Consider the following 18,184-nt stretch of genomic DNA (forward strand, 5'->3'; position numbering starts at 1 on the left):
AATTTAAAATCTATTAGAATTAGAACCATTGTAATTGAGTACTGGACATTGAACTTGGACATTCAATCATCTACTCTGATTTGGTTCTACCGAGCTGCTACAACAAAGGAGATAATCAGGTATTTTACATTTAATTGTAAATTCCTTTCTGTTTTGGTTTCTTTCAAGATTTGCCAGAAAAATTTTGTTGTATTGGTTATCTGAGGAGAGCCAAGAAAACTCAGAAGTGGGGTTTTTTTAATTGTGTAAGCCCACAGACAAAGACACAATTATAAAGGTTTTGGGTGAACCTGGGAAAACCTATTTTGTTAGTGAACGCTAATATCCCCTGTGTGAGGATATTAGGAGTGGAGTAGCATTCTGTGTGGTTGTTGTTTAACAGTTGGTGAACACACAAGCAAACCACTATAATCCCTTGTGTTGTGATTGAATGATTTATTCTTCTGATCTTTAATTATTCTTTTGTGGGATGTATGTATGGTGGTGAATGTTGTAATCATTTAATTCAAGCATTGTGAGAATTTTGTAATAGTTTAGAATTTATTTTCTGCTATTCCTTTATCAGCTTGATATTCAATTTCCTTTAAAAGTTGTTCCAGCAAGGTTGCCCTGCCATTTTTATGGTGTATGGCTGTCCCTAGAACAATACATTTGTGATTACAATTTATTTTAATTCAGTTTGTATTTATTTCTGTATTCCTCTTCGGTTTGAGATTTGATACAAAGATCTTTCTAGAAATAAGGTTGTCCTACCATAAACTCTGGTTTTTGGTGTAAGGTTGTCCTTAGAACAACATTTGTATCAACCTCTCAAGATCTGAATTTTGAGGTTATTTTACCTTCTTGCATTGTGATTTATTTTGGCTATCATATTCTTTTTAATTCCATTGTTATAAGTTTTATTGGTATTGTCCTATTCACCCCCCCTCTAGGACATATAGCTAGGCCTTTTCAGTTACCAGTGATATCCTGAAATAAAGAAGTGAATTTTAATGATGATAAGCTGAGATTATACTGTATGCTTATAGATCTCAATGATTAGAATTTTTTCTAATTAATGGAATAATACTTTGAACTTGATTAGGAAGTTTACCGTGCGCTTGAGTCTAGGAGAAAGTAATATCCAACATTCATGAATCTGGGAATTCTCATATCTGGATTATTCTACAAAAATCACTCGAGTTTATAGAAATTGTTCTGAAATTCTCAACTTACTTTTCGCATATTTTGCTCGGGACTAGCAAAATGCTGGTTGGGGGTTGTGTTGAGGGTCAAATATTGCATATCAGACCCAGTTATTGCATGGATTTACAATCATTAATACCGTTTAATAGCCTGATTTAATCGTGTTTGTGATACAGAGTGTATTTACAAGCATGAACTGAAAAATGGTGCTTAAACCATGGATTTGACGCTCTGATGACACCCAAGGCAAGGGACGGACTCCAGGGGACCAAGATCGATGGAATTACATACCAGGGATCCGAGACAATCAAGCCATTCACGTTAAAGAGGCCCGAAATTGGTGAAAAATGCAAGATCACATAGTTCTCGCCATCTGATTGGCTCAAAACTTCATAGATGGCCTGAGGACCATAAATTAACCATACATATAAAATTTCAGCCCTCGGATCACTATGAAAGTACCCCAACTGACAGATCAGCCCATAAACCATTGATTCTGGCCCGCCTGATATCTGGATATACTCCAATTTTGGTCTCAACCCATTAAATTAGATGGGAAACCAGATGGACGTTGTGGATTTACCAAAAGAAGTAAGGTGGGTCCCACTCTACGCGCGTGCATGTGCACAGCACACGTAGACTCACGGCGCACTGAATCAACTAAAGCGGGTCAGCGCTGCTTACCCGCGTCTTCTTCATTAAAATGGCAACTGCCGTTTCATGTTGTATAACGGACGGACGCTGTCCGTTTTGCAGACGCCAGTGGGCCCCACACATTGTCCCAGTGGACAATCCAAACCGTCCATCGTGTAGAGGGCCTCGACTACTACAAAATCTTGCTGAACTTTTGGACCCATGCAAGCACACGTGCGCGATACAGAGGCCACAAACAGGCAGTCCTGCGACGTTCAAAATGATTTTTGGGGTGATTTCTTCTCTGGGCCGCGTCAATGGACGTTCAAAACCACCCATTCTTGACTGAAATTTCATCCTAAATCTAATGGACGGGGTGGATTTCCCTGAAAATACCTCTGTGGGGCCCACCGATCACGTCAGCGCCTGACGTGCGAAAGGCTACGCACGTCCGTGAAATCAAATTTTCCAGGCAGTTGTGGCCCACCATCTTTGATCATATGACAGATTTGAACCGTCCATCGTGTAGGCCAGGCAAAATACTTCCAAAAGACGTTGATTTTACAGAAATAATGCAAGGAACGCGAGAGTTATGAAGCCCCGAACTTGGCTGCTAAAAGGCTTTTGCTGCGCGTGCGATAGCTTCCCAAATCTGATTTTCACCACTCCAAAAGCTATAAAAAGAGTTCCAAACGTGGAGAAGAGGGTATGCTTGAATAGGGGACGTCAGATAGAGAGAGAGAGGCACAGAGAAGTGTTTGGAATTTTTATGTATTTTTTCTTTATTTTTCTTCTTTTTCCTATGATTATGTTAGGCTAAATCCCTTAGCTAGGGCTAAGAGGTGAAGCTTGTGGCGTGATGGGAACTTCTACAGGTTTGATTGAACTGAACTGATTGACTTTGTTTTGATTTAAGAAATTCTTTTAGTCATTAATGGTTTGTTGTGATTTAAATTACAGTAGATCTGTGATGGCTTGAATAATTCCTTTCCTTTTATTTTGATGTTCGGAAACCCTGTTGTTCGCCATCGTCTCATAGACATGGTTGGATGATGGAATCCTTCCTAACACTCATACATCTTTTAGTTGGTTATGGATTGGTCTAAGTTCTGTTGTTTACCTTGTCTCTCAAGCATGGATTTGTGATGGAATCATACTAAATTCTTATACCTTTCATCTCTTGAAAAATATATCAAGTAAGTTCAGTATAATATCCATGAAGCAGGCATAAGATCTCCCTGATCTCTACAAGTGGATCCTCTGAATCCCTAGTTCCCTTTCTCTGAATTCTTTAAGTTTAGATTAATATTTCACCATTATTCCTCAAATCACAATTGATTTAGATTTCATCTTAGCCTAGTTCTAGATCTGGTTATTTTCAGATAACGTACAGGTTTCAGTCCCTGTGGATTCGACCTCGGTCTTACCGAGTTTATTACTACATCACAACCCTGCACTTGGGGTGTGAACAAGTTTTTAGGCGCCAAGAAGGGGAATCAAATCCTCACCTACAGGGAGCAAACCTATGATGAAGACTGTACACCCAAATTTTTCACATATCATTCATAGGGAATTAAATCTACACCTATAGGGAGCAAACCTATGGTGTAGACCAGGGAGGATTTGACCCGAGTAGATATGTTCTTGTTGACACATAGACGCAAGAATGGGATGCCTGTGGATGAGGCCTCAACAAGAGCAATGGTATGTATATGTATCTTCTTATTTTGTTTAATCTTTTAGCAATATCAAATCTAAATTGGTGATTTTTAATTATAGGAACAATTAAATGAACGAACTTCGCAGCAGCCAGAGGCTTCACATAACAGCACTGCGAGGAAAGATATATTCTCAGAAGTCATGGGTGACGAACGACATGGCCGTGTCCACACTTACGAGTTCGGTCCCTCTCCTTCTGATATTTGGGGCACAACATCCCACAGTGTCCAGTCCCAAGGGATGACCTCCAATGCTCAGAAGATAGATGAACAATATGAGGAATTGCATGCTGAAATATCTTCCCTAAGAGAAACTATGGCTGATAGAGATGCTCAAATATCTTCACTAAGAGAAACTATGGCTGATAGAGATGTTCAAATATCTTCACTAAGAGAAACTATGACAACATTGATGGCTGCTATAACGAATCCAAGCATTAATCTATCTACATTATTAGGTGTTTCAGCTAATCCCAACTTAAACCAACCCTCCTCATCATCAAGCCACTTGGTTCCAACCCCTCAGGTAATTATAATATATACATGTATATTTTTATGTGTAATATATTTTCAATTATACATAGTTCGAGCTATATACAAGAATTGACATTGATTTATCATTTGTAGAGAGACTTGGCGAATAAGGGGAATTCTACGAGTTGCACTAATGTGACTCAAGTTCTTCTTAAGAGTATTGTAAGGCCTGGGGATACTGTAGCTAAAGGAATCATTTTGAGCACGGATCCATTGACAAAAGTAGGGGGGCAAAAACTTGGAGTTGGTTTCTGGGAAGTATCTATTCAAGTGGCAATGGTACGTGATGAGGATTTGATAAGGACCCATGGACGATATAAAACAATTGGGGATGCAATTGGAACGAGTATTGCTTGGCCCACTACTTTATGTATGGTAAGTTTTTATTTTTTATTTTTTATTTTATTATTATTATTATTTAAGCAATAGAACTTATTGTATGAGATTATGAATAGTAATTGATTTATTTTTGTTATTTTTTATAGGTTGCAGACAAAAATGGATGATAACTACATGAGAGAAGTTTTTATTAAGTATTTGGAACTGTAAACATCTTTTGTAAGTGGGGGTAGTAGGGAGCTGTGGTTTCAGACTTTTGGATTGAGTTAGACACATCTAAATAGTTTATTTTTATCTTAGTTTAATTATAGAGGGCACATCTAAACTCATCTAATCTCTTTAATTTAATCTTAGTTTTATAAGATTATGATTTGTGATTTGAATTTTGCATTTGCATGTCTTTAATTTAATCTCTTCTATTTCTTTTTTTTCTTTTTCTTTTTTTTTTACATGTGGTCACTTAGTCATCATATTTGTAGGGTAAGAGTTCCTATCATACCTTTTAGTGAATTTGCATATAAGTCTTAGGCTCCATTTGGTCATCACATCAATCTTTATGAATATAATTTTTTCTCAAACCAAATGGAGCTTAAGCCCTTTTTTAACTCCGCCAATGCAACTTCTTGCATTGCCAATCCCAAGCCCGGGTAAAGGAGGAGGGAAAAGGGCGTCAAGGTGAGTTGTGTCATTTTCTTCCATTTTATGTCTTTTGTGATAGTATTCAATTAAGTTTAAGTTTAATACACTCATAAAATGTTTCTTTATGGCAGCCTTACGTTGACTTCGCGAATAGCTATGGCACTGGAAAAATGTCGGAATTAGAGAGTTGTCTTGAGACAAACATGGAGAAGTTTAAAACTGTGAGTTCTCTATCTTGAATTATTTTTCCTTACTTTTTGCTAAAGCTTGGTAATCAACATGTTGCTGAGCTTCTCTTTGTATAACCTGCCATAGTCATGTGAGATTTAGAGGGTTGCTTTCCATTGCCAACATGTTAAGGCTTGTTTTCCTAAAGTTAATGTTTGCCACTTGCCTAAGGCATTGTGCACTCTTAGTATTGATGGAAAAATATCAATGCAAGAAGTGCCCCTTGGGGCCTGTTTGGTTGCCAGGGAATTCATTCCCTGGTTTTTATGTTTCTTGGGAATGGTAGAATTGGTATTTCTCTCCATTATTGTACACATTTAAGTTGTAAAATGAGGTCCTTGACATCTGATTTTATAATCCCCTTCAGTTTGCAGTATCCACTCTTTAGTTTGCCTTTACCTAGAAAACATGCCTATATGATCGCTACAAGGAGTTCATATTATCAACTTTCAGTAGGTGAAAGCGTTTTCCATGGGCGATGATGTGAACAAGCTTTGGTCCACGTGAATAACTTCTGCATACAGTGTTGTAGAGATGGCCCACATATGGTGTCTATCATGGAGATGTGGCTTGTTTAGTGACCCAATCACCAGTCAGCTAGCTGGTGTCAAAGCTCCATGGACCCTACCATAATTTATGTGTTTTTATCTAGGCAGTCCATCAATTTTGCCAGCTTATTTTAAGGCATGAGCCTAAAAATGAAGCAGATCCAAACCTGAAGTGGGCCACACCACAGGAAATAGTGGGGATTGAATTATATGACATCCAAACTGTTCATACAGTTTCAATTATACCAGTAGGGATGAACAGAAAACACAAATATTAGACTGATACAAAACTTCAGTGACCCTAGGGAAGGTTTCAATGATAAGCGTTCAATCATCACTTTTTCCTGTGGCATGGCCCACTTCAGTCTAGGGTCTGTCACATTTTTGGGTGAGCTGGCCAAAGTCTTGGCCCACTAAGATGGCTTCTATAAAGGAACGGATGATACAACTTCAAGATGCACAAAAAGGAGCAGAGGTCACCAAGCTACATACACATTTCTTTTTTCTTTTTCTTTTCCTGGTAAGCCCAATTGAAGGAAAGAAGAAGGAAAGAAAAAGAGTAGAAAACTAGACCCTAACACTACTGACCAACTTTTGCTTCAAAGTGCTTGTTAACATTCCCTTTCTATGAAATTTTGCTTAATGTCAATCTCATGAAAGTAACAAGATTTCTATGTAGGCACATAGAAATCTTGTTACAACATTCCTATACATGCAATAAATTCCTGTCTGACGGAGCTCACAGTCATGGCGGAATGCAATAAATTCCAGGTTAGTTTGAACATTATTGCTGGCCATTAAAATAGGCCTGTCATTTTTTATTTTCCCATTTATCGGTTGGTAAGTTGGCACAGAAAATGCTTCATTTAATTGTTCATTTGTCGTTGGTTTGATATCAATCTGTCAAGGTCTACGAAAGATCCCTAAGAGATGAATTTCTTTTGCTTTTGTTTGGCAGTCACCACCGTTCTTCACCTTTGCCAATCAAGCAGGCCTAGACATGCTGGAGACAACACTGTTGGCTTTACAGGACATAGCACTGGTTAAGATATTTGATGAGTCTGGACAGAAAGCTCTATGCTCCAAATTTGCCAAAAGAATGCAACAGGTAATGTCAAGCTCCCCTTTTTCTCTAGAATTCCCCCCCAAATCTGCATCTTCATTCCTCTGTTAGATGAGCTTAGGGAGCTTTTGGGATGCTTAACTGAACTGAATGGCTAGCCACACTTATACCATTGGTGGGCATCCTATAATGACATGATGTTTAGGTTACTAAAAGGCAGGACACACTTATACCATTAGTGGGCAGAACAAGACATGATGTTTCTTCTGTTGATCATCCTATAATGCCTATTTGTATTCGTGTGTATATAATTTTATTCTGCTTTAATGGTTATTAGTTTAGAGTACATTTGGTTGCCACTAAAGTGATTTTTCTTCATATTTCATAATTTACAAAAACCTACTAAGAGCCTAAGAGTAGAAATTCCAAAGTCATAAATTTGTTTTTCTATGCCTGTGAAATGCTCATGAGCCAAATGCAGCCTGAATGACTTTCTGATGTAAGATGTTAGAAACTATTCATGAAATGTAGGTTCCAGGGTGTGTTTAGCAGTTCAAAGAGTGGTTGATGGGTGCATATATATGTTGATTTCACTGTACAGGTTCTGATTTCAATATCGAAAACCAATCCCATTCTCCAACCATCCAGCTAAGATATTGTAGCATGGCAACAGTTATTGGACTGTGTCTGCGAGTTAAGCTGATGCGCTATTTCCCTCTAATTGTTGCCTTGGTCCCTTGTTGGCACTAGCAGTCTAGTCCCCATAAATAAATAAATGCGGCTGCTGTCTCAGCTGCTCTCTCAAAACATTTAATTGGCCTAAATAATGTGGCTGCTGTAAATGGGACTTAAACATTCAAAGAGTGAAACAGATAACGACAGGAAGAATCAAGAACTGCTTTATATGGAGGACTTACTGAACTAGGAACTGCTGTAAATGGCGTACTGATTCTTCTTGAAGTTAACTTTGCACAAAAGTATTTCCTTCATCGATTCCCATGAAGAGTTGTAGCTCTGACAAGAATCAAGAACTGCTTTATATGCAGGATTTGATACTGCAGTAGCAGCTAATACACCAACCAGTTCACCAGCAAGAGAACTTCAGGACTATTTTCGTCCACCTATCCATACTCAAATTGAATTATAGAATTACTGCAAAGGTTTCTCACCGTCCCATCATAACAGATAACGACATCTCTAAGTGTGGCCATTAGATTTTTAAACAAAGTTCCTGGTTCAGTAAGTCCTCTGGAAGAACGGTCAACACTTCCCTGGATGATATGGAATGGACCAACTCTTCATAGGGGTCAGACCTTGAAAAAAGGAGCTCTTAACTAACCCAAATGCCTCAGAAGGATAGTCAACACCATTAACAGAATACTTATTTTAGAAGTGGAAACTCATATCCTCAACCAAACGCCTTGACTAAAACTTCCCTCAGTCATAAAGTTGAAGCCCCAAAAAGCCAAGTTGTTTAATAACCTTACTGATAGCTGAATCATTTTTAGAATCTATCAAATTACCCAAAGCAGATAACTTTAGAATACGAGTCACGATAGGCAGTTTTACAGTTTTCGGGTAGCTTTCCACTTGCAACTCTACAAGTTCATTGTAATTTGATCTCAAGTGAAGCAGTAAAGGTAATATGTCTTGAATCTTCTTCTTTATATCTTCAGTAACAGCCTTGGGAATGTCAAAATCATTCAAGCCAGCACTATATCCTTCTAAAAAGAGAATCTCCATCAGTAATGGCTGCAACATATTAAAGAACTTAACAACCTCTTTTGTTCCCTTCTTGTCAAGAACAGAAGTAACAATCTCTGTGAATGATGACTGCGGTAAATCTCTATTGGAATCAATCCTCACCATTTCACTTTTACTGATTAAATGCCTCTCCCCAAAGTAGCAAAAAAATGCAGGTAAAGCACTATGTACTATTTGCAAAACAGTCCACAGAGGACCTATACGGTGAGCCTTAAGCAAAGCAGGTTCTGGTAAAACTGGTGAAACACACATAGCCAATTGTTGCGTAGTCACTTTGTTCAAGAAAAAAGTCCTAAACATGAGTTTAAGTGACAATAAACGATCATGCACCAGTTGTAAATTCAGACTACCACTATGAGAACTACGGATTTGCTTTTCAACACTAAACAACTCCAAAACTTCTGCCTTTGCTGTAAGGTGGACACCACATGTTCATCAACAGGAATTGGAGGCGAAGCCCATGAATGTATTCATCATCAACAAAAATTAGGAAGCGAACCCACTTTTTCTTCATTGACATTTCAGAGCAAACCCTTGCAGATCCTCTTTGTCAACAAAAGCTAGAAGCACGCCCACACACGTATCTTCTTCATCAGCAATTTCTTCTTCATCAACAAAAAGTAGGAAAAGACCCTTCAACATGTTTTTCCATCAGAAAAAGCTCACATTATTAGTATTGACATGCTTGAACAGTAACTACTTACATCTGAAGTGTACGTCCTCACAAAAATAATACAACCCTTCTCTGTGAAGGGGAAATTTGATGACAATGGATGCTCACATGTGCGTGTGTGTGCATTGCACATCTTCATCTCAATGCTTAATTCTCATTGTGAATTTTTACTACATTCAAGGAGTAGTTGCAGAAATAATTTTCAAATGGATACAAAAAAGGTTGTTGATACTCGTGCGAAAGAGGAAGCAGTGAGAAGGTCACTCACCATGGATTCCTTGTTGCCTCTCCCTTAATGTTGTTTTGTTCTCACCCTTTTCTCTCTCTTTATAAAGCTTTGGTTATCTTTAAAAGATGGGGAAAAAAAAAGGAAAAAGAAAGAAAGAAAGGAAAAGAAAAAGAAGAGATTTTTTTTTTTTAAAATGCAAGCTGAATCTTCTTTTGGTAATTAAAAGATAAAATGTCTTCTTTACATAGCCAGGCAAGGAAAAGCAGATTGCAAGCATTATAATATTGTATTAGGTTATAACTTTTTTCAACATGTTAATGGTCACATACCTTGTTGGTTCTGTTTATTATATGCAGTTTCTTAGATGACTTGATGCTCGTTTGTTCCTATAGAAGATCTCATGTGCTTGTTAGCCTAAAGCTGCAAATATTATTTTCCATAGTCGATGCACCAGCATCGCATGGGTTCCTGAAAGTGAAGGCACTTTTGTCGTTGCTCATGCCGATGGAAACTTATGTGTATGAAAGAGTAAGTCCTAACACTAGCCAATATCTGGCTTTCTTTTAACAGTTTGTGAATCTGCATGGACTGCATGATACTTAAGTTTCTTATTTGTCTTAGAACAAGGATTGCATTGGCGATTCTTCATTCCCTGTCATCAACGACCAATCTTAGTTTTCTGTAGCACATGCACGGTCCAACAAGGTAATTTGGCCCTGATCTTTTCCAGCCATTTTGAGTTGTCAAAATTTATCATCAGCCCTGGTGCATCAAGTCAAATGAGTGTCAGTCAGACAATTGTTTTTGCACCATGCATCTAGGTACTAATATCTTTTGACCTTTCAAAAAACAAGCCTAGATTTTGTTCTAACTGAATATTAAGATGCATGTTTGCATATTTAGGAATAATAAATTTTCCCTTAATGGGGCCTAAAAGCACATATCGTTGACTCAGGGAAACATGGAGAAAATTGTGGATCCATCCATCCATCATGATGCGTGCATACACACACTCACAAACACACCTCATCCATCCATCTGTGCAAGCATACATACATCCATCCATACTCCATCCATTCATGCATGCATATACACACATAAAAACATGGATTTCATCATACAACCATGCACCCATTAAAAATTGTAGTGCACTTTGCATTTTGCACATGCGCAGAGTAGTCGCCCCCTCGTGACCTTACGCACTGAGAATTTATTCCTCATTGTGGCAGGCATACACGAACAAGCTGGAGAACAAGGTTTCACGTCTGGAAGAAGAGAATGAAAGGCTCAAGAAGCAGAAGGTGGGCATTTCATCTCTCCTTGCAATTTTTTTTTTCTAAATGGGGTTGCAGGACCATGCAGACTTGGTTATATCTAAGTTTTGGTCGGATATTGCCTGAGAATTAGATTGTGTTTGTTTTCCTTTCGATTACACTTTAAGGCATCTTATGTTAAAAAAGCTAGGATTCAGTGGCCTTATTGTTGTTTTTTATTTATTTTTCATTAGTTTCTCATAGCAAGTTGCGATTTTGGTTCGTTTCCTTTTGCTATTGAAATGCTAGGAATTTACTTAGCATTTAGAAACTGCAGGTTGCTCCTTGTTTATTTTTCTTTGTTGGATAGACTTGGTAGAAGAGAAGTATCTTGTCCCAGCTTCTTAGGGTCTGCTTCAAGGATCTTTTTTTTTCTTGGTTGCCAAAATTATATTCCTATCTAGGACCCTATCTTGTGCGAGTGAAAAAGCCATCTTGTCCATTATCACCACCTCTATCATGGTCTTGTTAGAGTATCTAAGGGCTCGTTTGGCCGGGTGGATAGGAAGGGATTAAATGGTATTAGGATGGATGGTATGGATTTCTAGGTAATGATGGTGTTGTCAGTGGATTATCTTGAGATCCATGGGATTGCTATATCCCTGGATTGCTATATCCAGTCTGTTTGGCACGCCTGGCCAATCTGGGGATTAAACCTTCCCATCCCTTCCAATCCCATGAAGCGAACATGTCCCAGGCAAATTTGAATGGATTAGGGTGGATTGGATGGGATTTAAAGGTAATGATGGTGTTGTCAGTGGATTGTCTTAAGATCCATGGGATTGGGATCAGATCACCGACTCTGTTTGGCACGCCCGGCCAATCCCGGGATTTAACTTCCAATCCCTTCCAATACCATCCAATCCCTTCCAATCCGACCGGCCAAACGGGCCCTAAGGTAAATTAATGGAATCTTATGAATATAAAGGAACTGAATCAATCATATTTATCATCTACATTCTGACTGTTGAGTTTTCTTATTTCTTCAGGTTTTGGATGCTTCTTGTATATGCCTAACTAGCAATGAAATCCACTTCAAGAATATCAGGTGATGACTTTTGTTTGCTTTTTCTTTCTAAACTTTTTCATACTTTGTGTGTTTTTCTTACTGGTTTTCTTTTACAAGGCCAATTTTTGTTTCCTTTGTTGCTTACGATTTGCAATACCTCCCAGCAAGCAATTGAGTAGGGGTTCTATTGTGGTGCTTGTAAGCCTTGTAGCACCGTATAGTTTGATACAATGACAATTTATTAATGTGATTGAAGTTCCAATTGAAGCCAAATCATTAAGAAAAAAGAAAGAAAAGAGAAGAAAAGTTCCAATTGATACAATGATAATTTTTTTTTACTATGACACTTTCCCAACTATAGAGGTGACTTGTGAAGCTAATTGTCCTTTTATTTTCTTGTTTATCATGGGCCTTGATTGTTTATAAAGGTTCAAGTCTTCAACAAATAGAGGCCTAGTTCTGTAGCACTCTCCAACTCCAAGCAGTATAATCTCAATGTTGTGCCACTTACCAAATCAGCTATGCTTCTCAGCCAATTGCAGGGAAACTTCCAAGGGAGGAATTTAGGCTCATTGCAAGAAAAGGGCTTACATCACACATAGTGGACACGTGATCATGGCCAGTGAGGATTGATGCTGTAGACATTTGGGAGAAGATGTGGCTAGGAAAGGAAGACATTTATAGTTTGTTTTGAAAACTTTAAATAGACTGTTAATTGTTTTGTTGATATTGTGCTAATTGTTATCTTGATGAATGTTAGATTTTTGGGTAATTCAAATTCTTGTCATTTAATCAAAGGTTTTTGATAGTTAGATCGATAGAGATTTGATTGTAGGACAGCAATTATAGGAAAGGATTAGTCAGAATCAACAAGAATTTATGTGAAAGGATTAGTAAAGAATCAGTAGGAATTTCTATTATCGCACTTTTAGCGGCATTTTTTAAAGCTTATACCGGCGTTTCTCAAAGGATTGTAAAGGATCAGTTACATCTTTTAGCGGCGTTTGTAGTATTAGCGGCATTTCTCACAAAATTTACATGCGTTTCAAATACTTCTACCGGCGTTTTTAAATTTTTATCGGCGTTTTCTCAGCGTTTGTAGGAGTTTTTAGCGGCGCTTCGTGGAGTTTTAGCGGCGCTTTTATATTTTGGCAGTCACAGAAGAGCCGGTAAAGTCGAATGTTGGCGGCGGCCGTATTAGAGACCGCCGGTGAAAGATATAGCGAGGCCCCTGTTAGTGGCACGTGCCGACCGCCGGTGATTCTTATACCAGCGGTTTTTTGACTTTTAGGGGCGGTTTTGGCCGCCGGTAACGGTCATTTTTCTTGTTTTATGTACTCATTGATAGCCTTATTGGATTAAACTTAATTCTGATTTTGGTAGGCACCCAACTCTCTAGTCGATTTATGTTAATTAGCTATTCTTTCTAACACATAATATCAGTTTTTAGCTGATTATTTGTTCATAACTTACAAAATTGTGATTATATGGAGGAAATATCTGCTTTACGGACAAGAATCTGATACGGAGGGTGTCAAATAGCCCAACCTGCTTTTGAGGTGGGCTCAGGCCAACCTAGAAAGATAGTGAGTGGTTCGCGCTGGCTAGAAATGGGACACTTGAAGTGAATAGATCAGTCTTGGGTTAACCCTACCCGACCTGCCTGCCCATATAGGTTATCAATGGATTGGGCAAGAGGACCTGACCCAACCAGACCTAAAATTTGATACAATAGTATATATATTTTTCCCACTGTCTGGGCTAGGTTGTTCATAGCCTTAGTATTGCATTCCATTCTTAAACCTAAGATGGGTCGTGGTGGGTTAGTTTGGACCAATCTAAGTTAAATGGGTTGGGTCAGGTCGAGTCGGGTCGGGTCAGGCTTGATGAATTTTTAAGTGAGTCGGGTGGGGTAAGAGGGGGTACAGGATCAAGGGTGGGTCATGGTTGTGCCAAAATTCTTGGCCCATTTAAGGTTTGGGCCGACCCTGAACCCAATCCATTACCACTCCTAAATGGAATAGCTTAGGAATTCAAATTGCAACTATGCTAAGTTTCTGTAGAAATGAGAATGTGCTAAAAATTGGTTTGCATTAGTAACATCTCGACAGGTTTATGGCTTTTATTGGGTCCCAAACGTCCAATTATCTAAACTGCGACCCCATAATTAGATAGGTGGTTTACAAATAGATGGTTAAGACAAAACATGCCTTATATTCTCCTCAATCATCTAATCCCAAGGCAACGGTGGAGTGGTTAGGATTGTATGATTGGTGTGATTTATGGCAACATGGGCCATTGGATTTTGGCTTTCCTAGGTGAACAACAATAGGCATCATATGGTTGAGTTGCTGCACGTGTAGATCCACTGCAAAGCTTTGTGACCTAGGCTTAATAGAAAACACTATTTGTGGGGCCCACCAGAATGTGTGCATGACATCCAATTCTTCCATAATGTGTGCGTGTTCTTATGTTCTACTTGGAACCCAAAAAGCAGGCCAATTTAAAAACTTACATGGGCCACACCATTTAAAGTCAAGCCAAAAACCTCTAAAATCACATGGTGCTGCCACTACAACAAAATAGGGCTTAGCCGACTGATGGGCTTACCCTTTGCCTGCAGCCCATTTTAACGGCTGTGGGTAAAGGGTCCCTTTCTATTAAAAAAAAAAACATAAAGCCTATCTATTTGCGCCGTATCTCCCTCTCTCTGCCTCTCCCTCTCCCTCTCCACTGCCTCTCGCTCTCCTTCCCTCTCCCTCTCCCTATCACACGCTGTCCTTCTCCCTCTCTCTCTCTCCCTCTCCCTCTCACTCTCGCGTGCTCTCCCTCTCCATCTCCCTCCTTCTCTCTGCCTCTCCGGCCCTCTCCTCTCCCTCTCCCTCTCCCTCTCCACTCGCTCTCCTCTCATTCTTTGAAGTTTCAAGTATTCCTTCATCTCCACGGCGGAGATCGGAGGAGTTGGTAAAATAATTTTTAAAAAAAACCTAGCTCTCTTTTGCTCGCTTTCTGTGAGATCTCGATCTTCCTTCGATTCCATCATAAGCAGGTGATTTTCCCATCTCTGCCCTAATTTTTCTGTTTTCTGCACTGGATCTTCTGTAGATGCATTTTCTTGCTGTGATTTTCAACTTGAGGCTATTTTCTGTGCACTGAGGGTTTCTGTATTTGATTTTGCAGAATTGACAACTGGAAACATGAACATATACGGCAGTTCCTGAGAGAGAAGGTGAAGCCTGGTGCATCAGCAAGCTAAGATTTGAATCTCAGGTTCTGTTTCTCCTCTCTTAATTGCTATATAGGAGTCTCTGTCCTATTTGATTTAGTTTCAATAATTAGATTTACTCAAAATTTCAAATTTGCAATTATGATGTTGGGGTGTAGCATCTTAGCTTTCCATTTCATTATGGAATATAATTGCACAGATTTTCTACTTAGGATGATGCCACTCTTGCTTCAAACCGCTCTGATTTCTCCAAGGTCATTAATGTCTTTTCCTGTTTCCTACTTCGTTTCCAACTCTCCTGCTTGCTGCTTTTGGTAGGCTAACGATGCAGAAATTAGCCAAAGAAAGATGAGTACCATGTTCTTTAGGGGAAAAAAAAAAAACGAATTGTAGTTCAAAGGTTTCAAAGGTTTGATGTCTCTACAGTTTCTAAGAAATAGTGAGAATTCTCAATCTCTCCCAATGCAAACACTTCAAGCTTTTATTTGTAGAGATCTCAAGTACTTGAGTATCATCACATGTTAACCGTTGAAGGGCTGTCAAACACCATTTGGTTAAAGTTGCACAAGGGACTTGAAATTTCAGTTGGAGATTTTGCTGTCATCCATGGGACGTTGAAACGAGCATGATAAAAAATTGATCGTCCTTTGCCTTTTTTTTTTTTTTTTGTAATGTGATCTACAGTTATTCATTTATATAATTAGAAACACACTATCCAAACATAGTACAAAATATTGGCTGTTATGGTAATTGAGTGATAAAATATCCACCAGTTTGTGATGTTCCTCTTATGCTAGATACAAACAATAGCAGTGTTCGATGGTCTTGGTATCATTATAAATGTATGGTAATTGAGTGATCAAATGAGAATTCTTCTCTAAAAATTGAAATTTTTTTAAGGCATGGAACTCAACAGAAATTTAACTAGAATTCTAAAAACTCAACAAAAATTAAACTGGAATTCTAAAAACTCAACAAAAATGTTTCAAAGAGAAAAGGCCATTGACAAAATGGAAATGACTCTTACCAAGTGTTTGCCTCACCGTCATCTCATGCACATGCCAGTCCTCCTGACTAAGATAATCCAAAGTCCTTTGATTGAACGAACTCCTTCATCCCATGTCCATTATAGGTAATGCACCCTGATGTTTGTAAACATTTCAACGACAGTAACAGTCACATAGTTTTTTCTTTTCTTTTCTTTTCTTTTAAGAGAACAACTGTGAAACAAATTTGACATGGTTGTTGCTGCCAAACAGGGATATGAGGTGCTGGACAGAGTTCCATGACAAATCTAAATCGGCAAAAAGTTTTTGAATAGGTAAGCTGGGCTTGAATTAGAGGCCTAATACCTCTCCACAGTACACACAAACATTTAAATGCAGCACAAATGCATATGGGGACATCATAGTTGTACAAAAAGGTAAGAACATCAGTCTGATCCATTCATTAGATGGGCCACACATGTAAGATTGCTGATTATTTTAAACAGATAATTGTTTTTGTGCGTGTGGCTGCCAGATGAATGAACCTACCTAACTTTTATCCCGGGTGATCTTCACAAATGGATCCAACCTGATTCACAGCTCAAATCTCGAGTTTGTCCTTACAGGCATTTGCATGTATTTATCTTTTAATTATTCCTCTACTTATTTATGTTTCTTTGTTGATTGTGCTAAGCTTATATTATAAATCAACAAAATCAGTATTTTAGCCTTTTATTTTAATATTTTTTATCCATGATTATACATGATTACACTATTTGAAGGCCATCAATTGAGGGTTAGGATTGTCATACACCCCTTACATTTATCTTCTTCTTTTTTTCTTTTTTTTAATCTTTTCTTCTTTATGAGAATTCACAAAAATCAATAGTATCAGCAAGAGAAAAGAAAACATAGAAAATGAAATTACTAATTCTAGCAAAATCCAATGAGAGAGAGAGAGAGAGAGAGAGAGAGAGAGAGAGAGAGAGAGAGAGAGAAATGGATATTTTAAAAAAACAAAAAAAACAAAAAACAAAAGGAAAGGCATCAATTTCTAAGAATTGGGAAAAAAACTAAAACTAAGTAAAAAAAAAAAAAAAAGTCATTTCTAAGAATCCAATTAAATAATCAAACACAACCCACAAGAAGGGGATATTCAAGAAAAGCATCAATCAAGGCAAACAAATGGAAAAGAGAAAAATGAAGGGGGAAAAAACACCCTAAAAGAATCCAATAAAATAACCAAGCACACACACACAAAAGATATACAAGGAAGCTATCAAAAACATGAAGCTTCAAATTAACAACCATAAAAGAAAAATGAAAAGCAAAAGAAACAGAAATTTAAAGAGGGAAAAAAATCCAAACAGCAGAAAAATGAGAACCACAGGAATCAATCAACTCAAAATACAAGTACCCATATACAAACTCTAGTCAATGTATACAATATATGTACACATACACATACATACCAAAAGCAAAAACAAAAAAATTGGCTGAAGAATGGAGTTTATGGATACATATATGTACCCATCATATATACATAAATGTGAAGGCAACGCAAGAAACAGGGTCTTGTCAAGAATGGTGTATTATAACTCATACGTATGCATACACATCACACATACATACATACATGTCAAAAACAAAAATAGGAAACTGGGTTTGGTGAATAATGATGTTTTACACATACATACATGTACATATCATTCATAGTTACATGTCCAAAGCAAAACAGGAAACTAGTTTTGTGTAGAATAGTGTTTTACTCATACATATATGTACACATCATGCATATATATCCCAAAGCAAAAACAGGAAACTAGGTTCTGTGAAGAATGGTGTTTTACACATACATACATGTACACATCATACATACATATGTCAATTCCTTTTAACAATCTTAAATGCCTTTAAATTATAAATATTAAATATTGAAAGGAGGGTTTTGCTAAAGGTTGGAGAAGAGTCAAAGTTTTGGTTGTAGCAATTTTTCATAACATTCATGTTTTATTGTCATTAGTTATCTGACCCAATGCCTGATTCCTACTTGTTGTAGCTTGGTGGTCATTGGTTGGATCCTTGTCGCGGTCACAT

General features: G+C 37.9%; 2 protein-coding genes and 1 long non-coding RNA gene across 5 annotated transcripts; all 3 read left to right on the top strand.

Annotated features, from left to right (window-relative positions):
• Positions 1-3,436: 3,436 nt before the first annotated feature.
• Positions 3,437-4,792, top strand: LOC131257418 (uncharacterized). Of its 2 annotated transcripts, none has more exons than XM_058258279.1 (4): positions 3,437-3,522; positions 3,598-4,062; positions 4,164-4,445; positions 4,556-4,792. In XM_058258279.1, the coding sequence occupies exons 1-4, from the start codon at positions 3,457-3,459 to the stop codon at positions 4,574-4,576; spliced, it is 834 nt and encodes a 277-aa protein (XP_058114262.1). In that variant the 5' UTR covers positions 3,437-3,456; the 3' UTR covers positions 4,577-4,792. The 2 variants fall into 2 exon arrangements, with proteins under 2 accessions (XP_058114262.1, XP_058114261.1); XM_058258278.1 differs by having other exon boundaries at positions 4,164-4,440.
• Positions 4,793-9,769: 4,977 nt separating this feature from the next.
• Positions 9,770-12,519, top strand: LOC131257419 (uncharacterized). Its single transcript, XM_058258280.1, has 5 exons — positions 9,770-10,081; positions 10,175-10,201; positions 11,714-11,764; positions 11,856-11,914; positions 12,304-12,519. The coding sequence occupies exons 1-5, from the start codon at positions 9,926-9,928 to the stop codon at positions 12,338-12,340; spliced, it is 330 nt and encodes a 109-aa protein (XP_058114263.1). The 5' UTR covers positions 9,770-9,925; the 3' UTR covers positions 12,341-12,519.
• A 2,306-nt stretch (positions 12,520-14,825) lies between these two features.
• On the top strand, positions 14,826-16,693 carry LOC131257420 (uncharacterized). Of its 2 annotated transcripts, XR_009177382.1 has the most exons (3): positions 14,826-14,924; positions 15,056-15,145; positions 16,361-16,693. It is a non-coding gene; the product is annotated as an uncharacterized LOC131257420 (long non-coding RNA). The 2 variants fall into 2 exon arrangements; XR_009177381.1 differs by lacking the exon at positions 16,361-16,693 and having other exon boundaries at positions 15,056-15,310.
• Positions 16,694-18,184: the final 1,491 nt, after the last annotated feature.

This window comes from Magnolia sinica, chromosome 10, assembly GCF_029962835.1.
Source record: "Magnolia sinica isolate HGM2019 chromosome 10, MsV1, whole genome shotgun sequence".
NCBI classification, from domain to species: domain Eukaryota; kingdom Viridiplantae; phylum Streptophyta; class Magnoliopsida; order Magnoliales; family Magnoliaceae; genus Magnolia; species Magnolia sinica.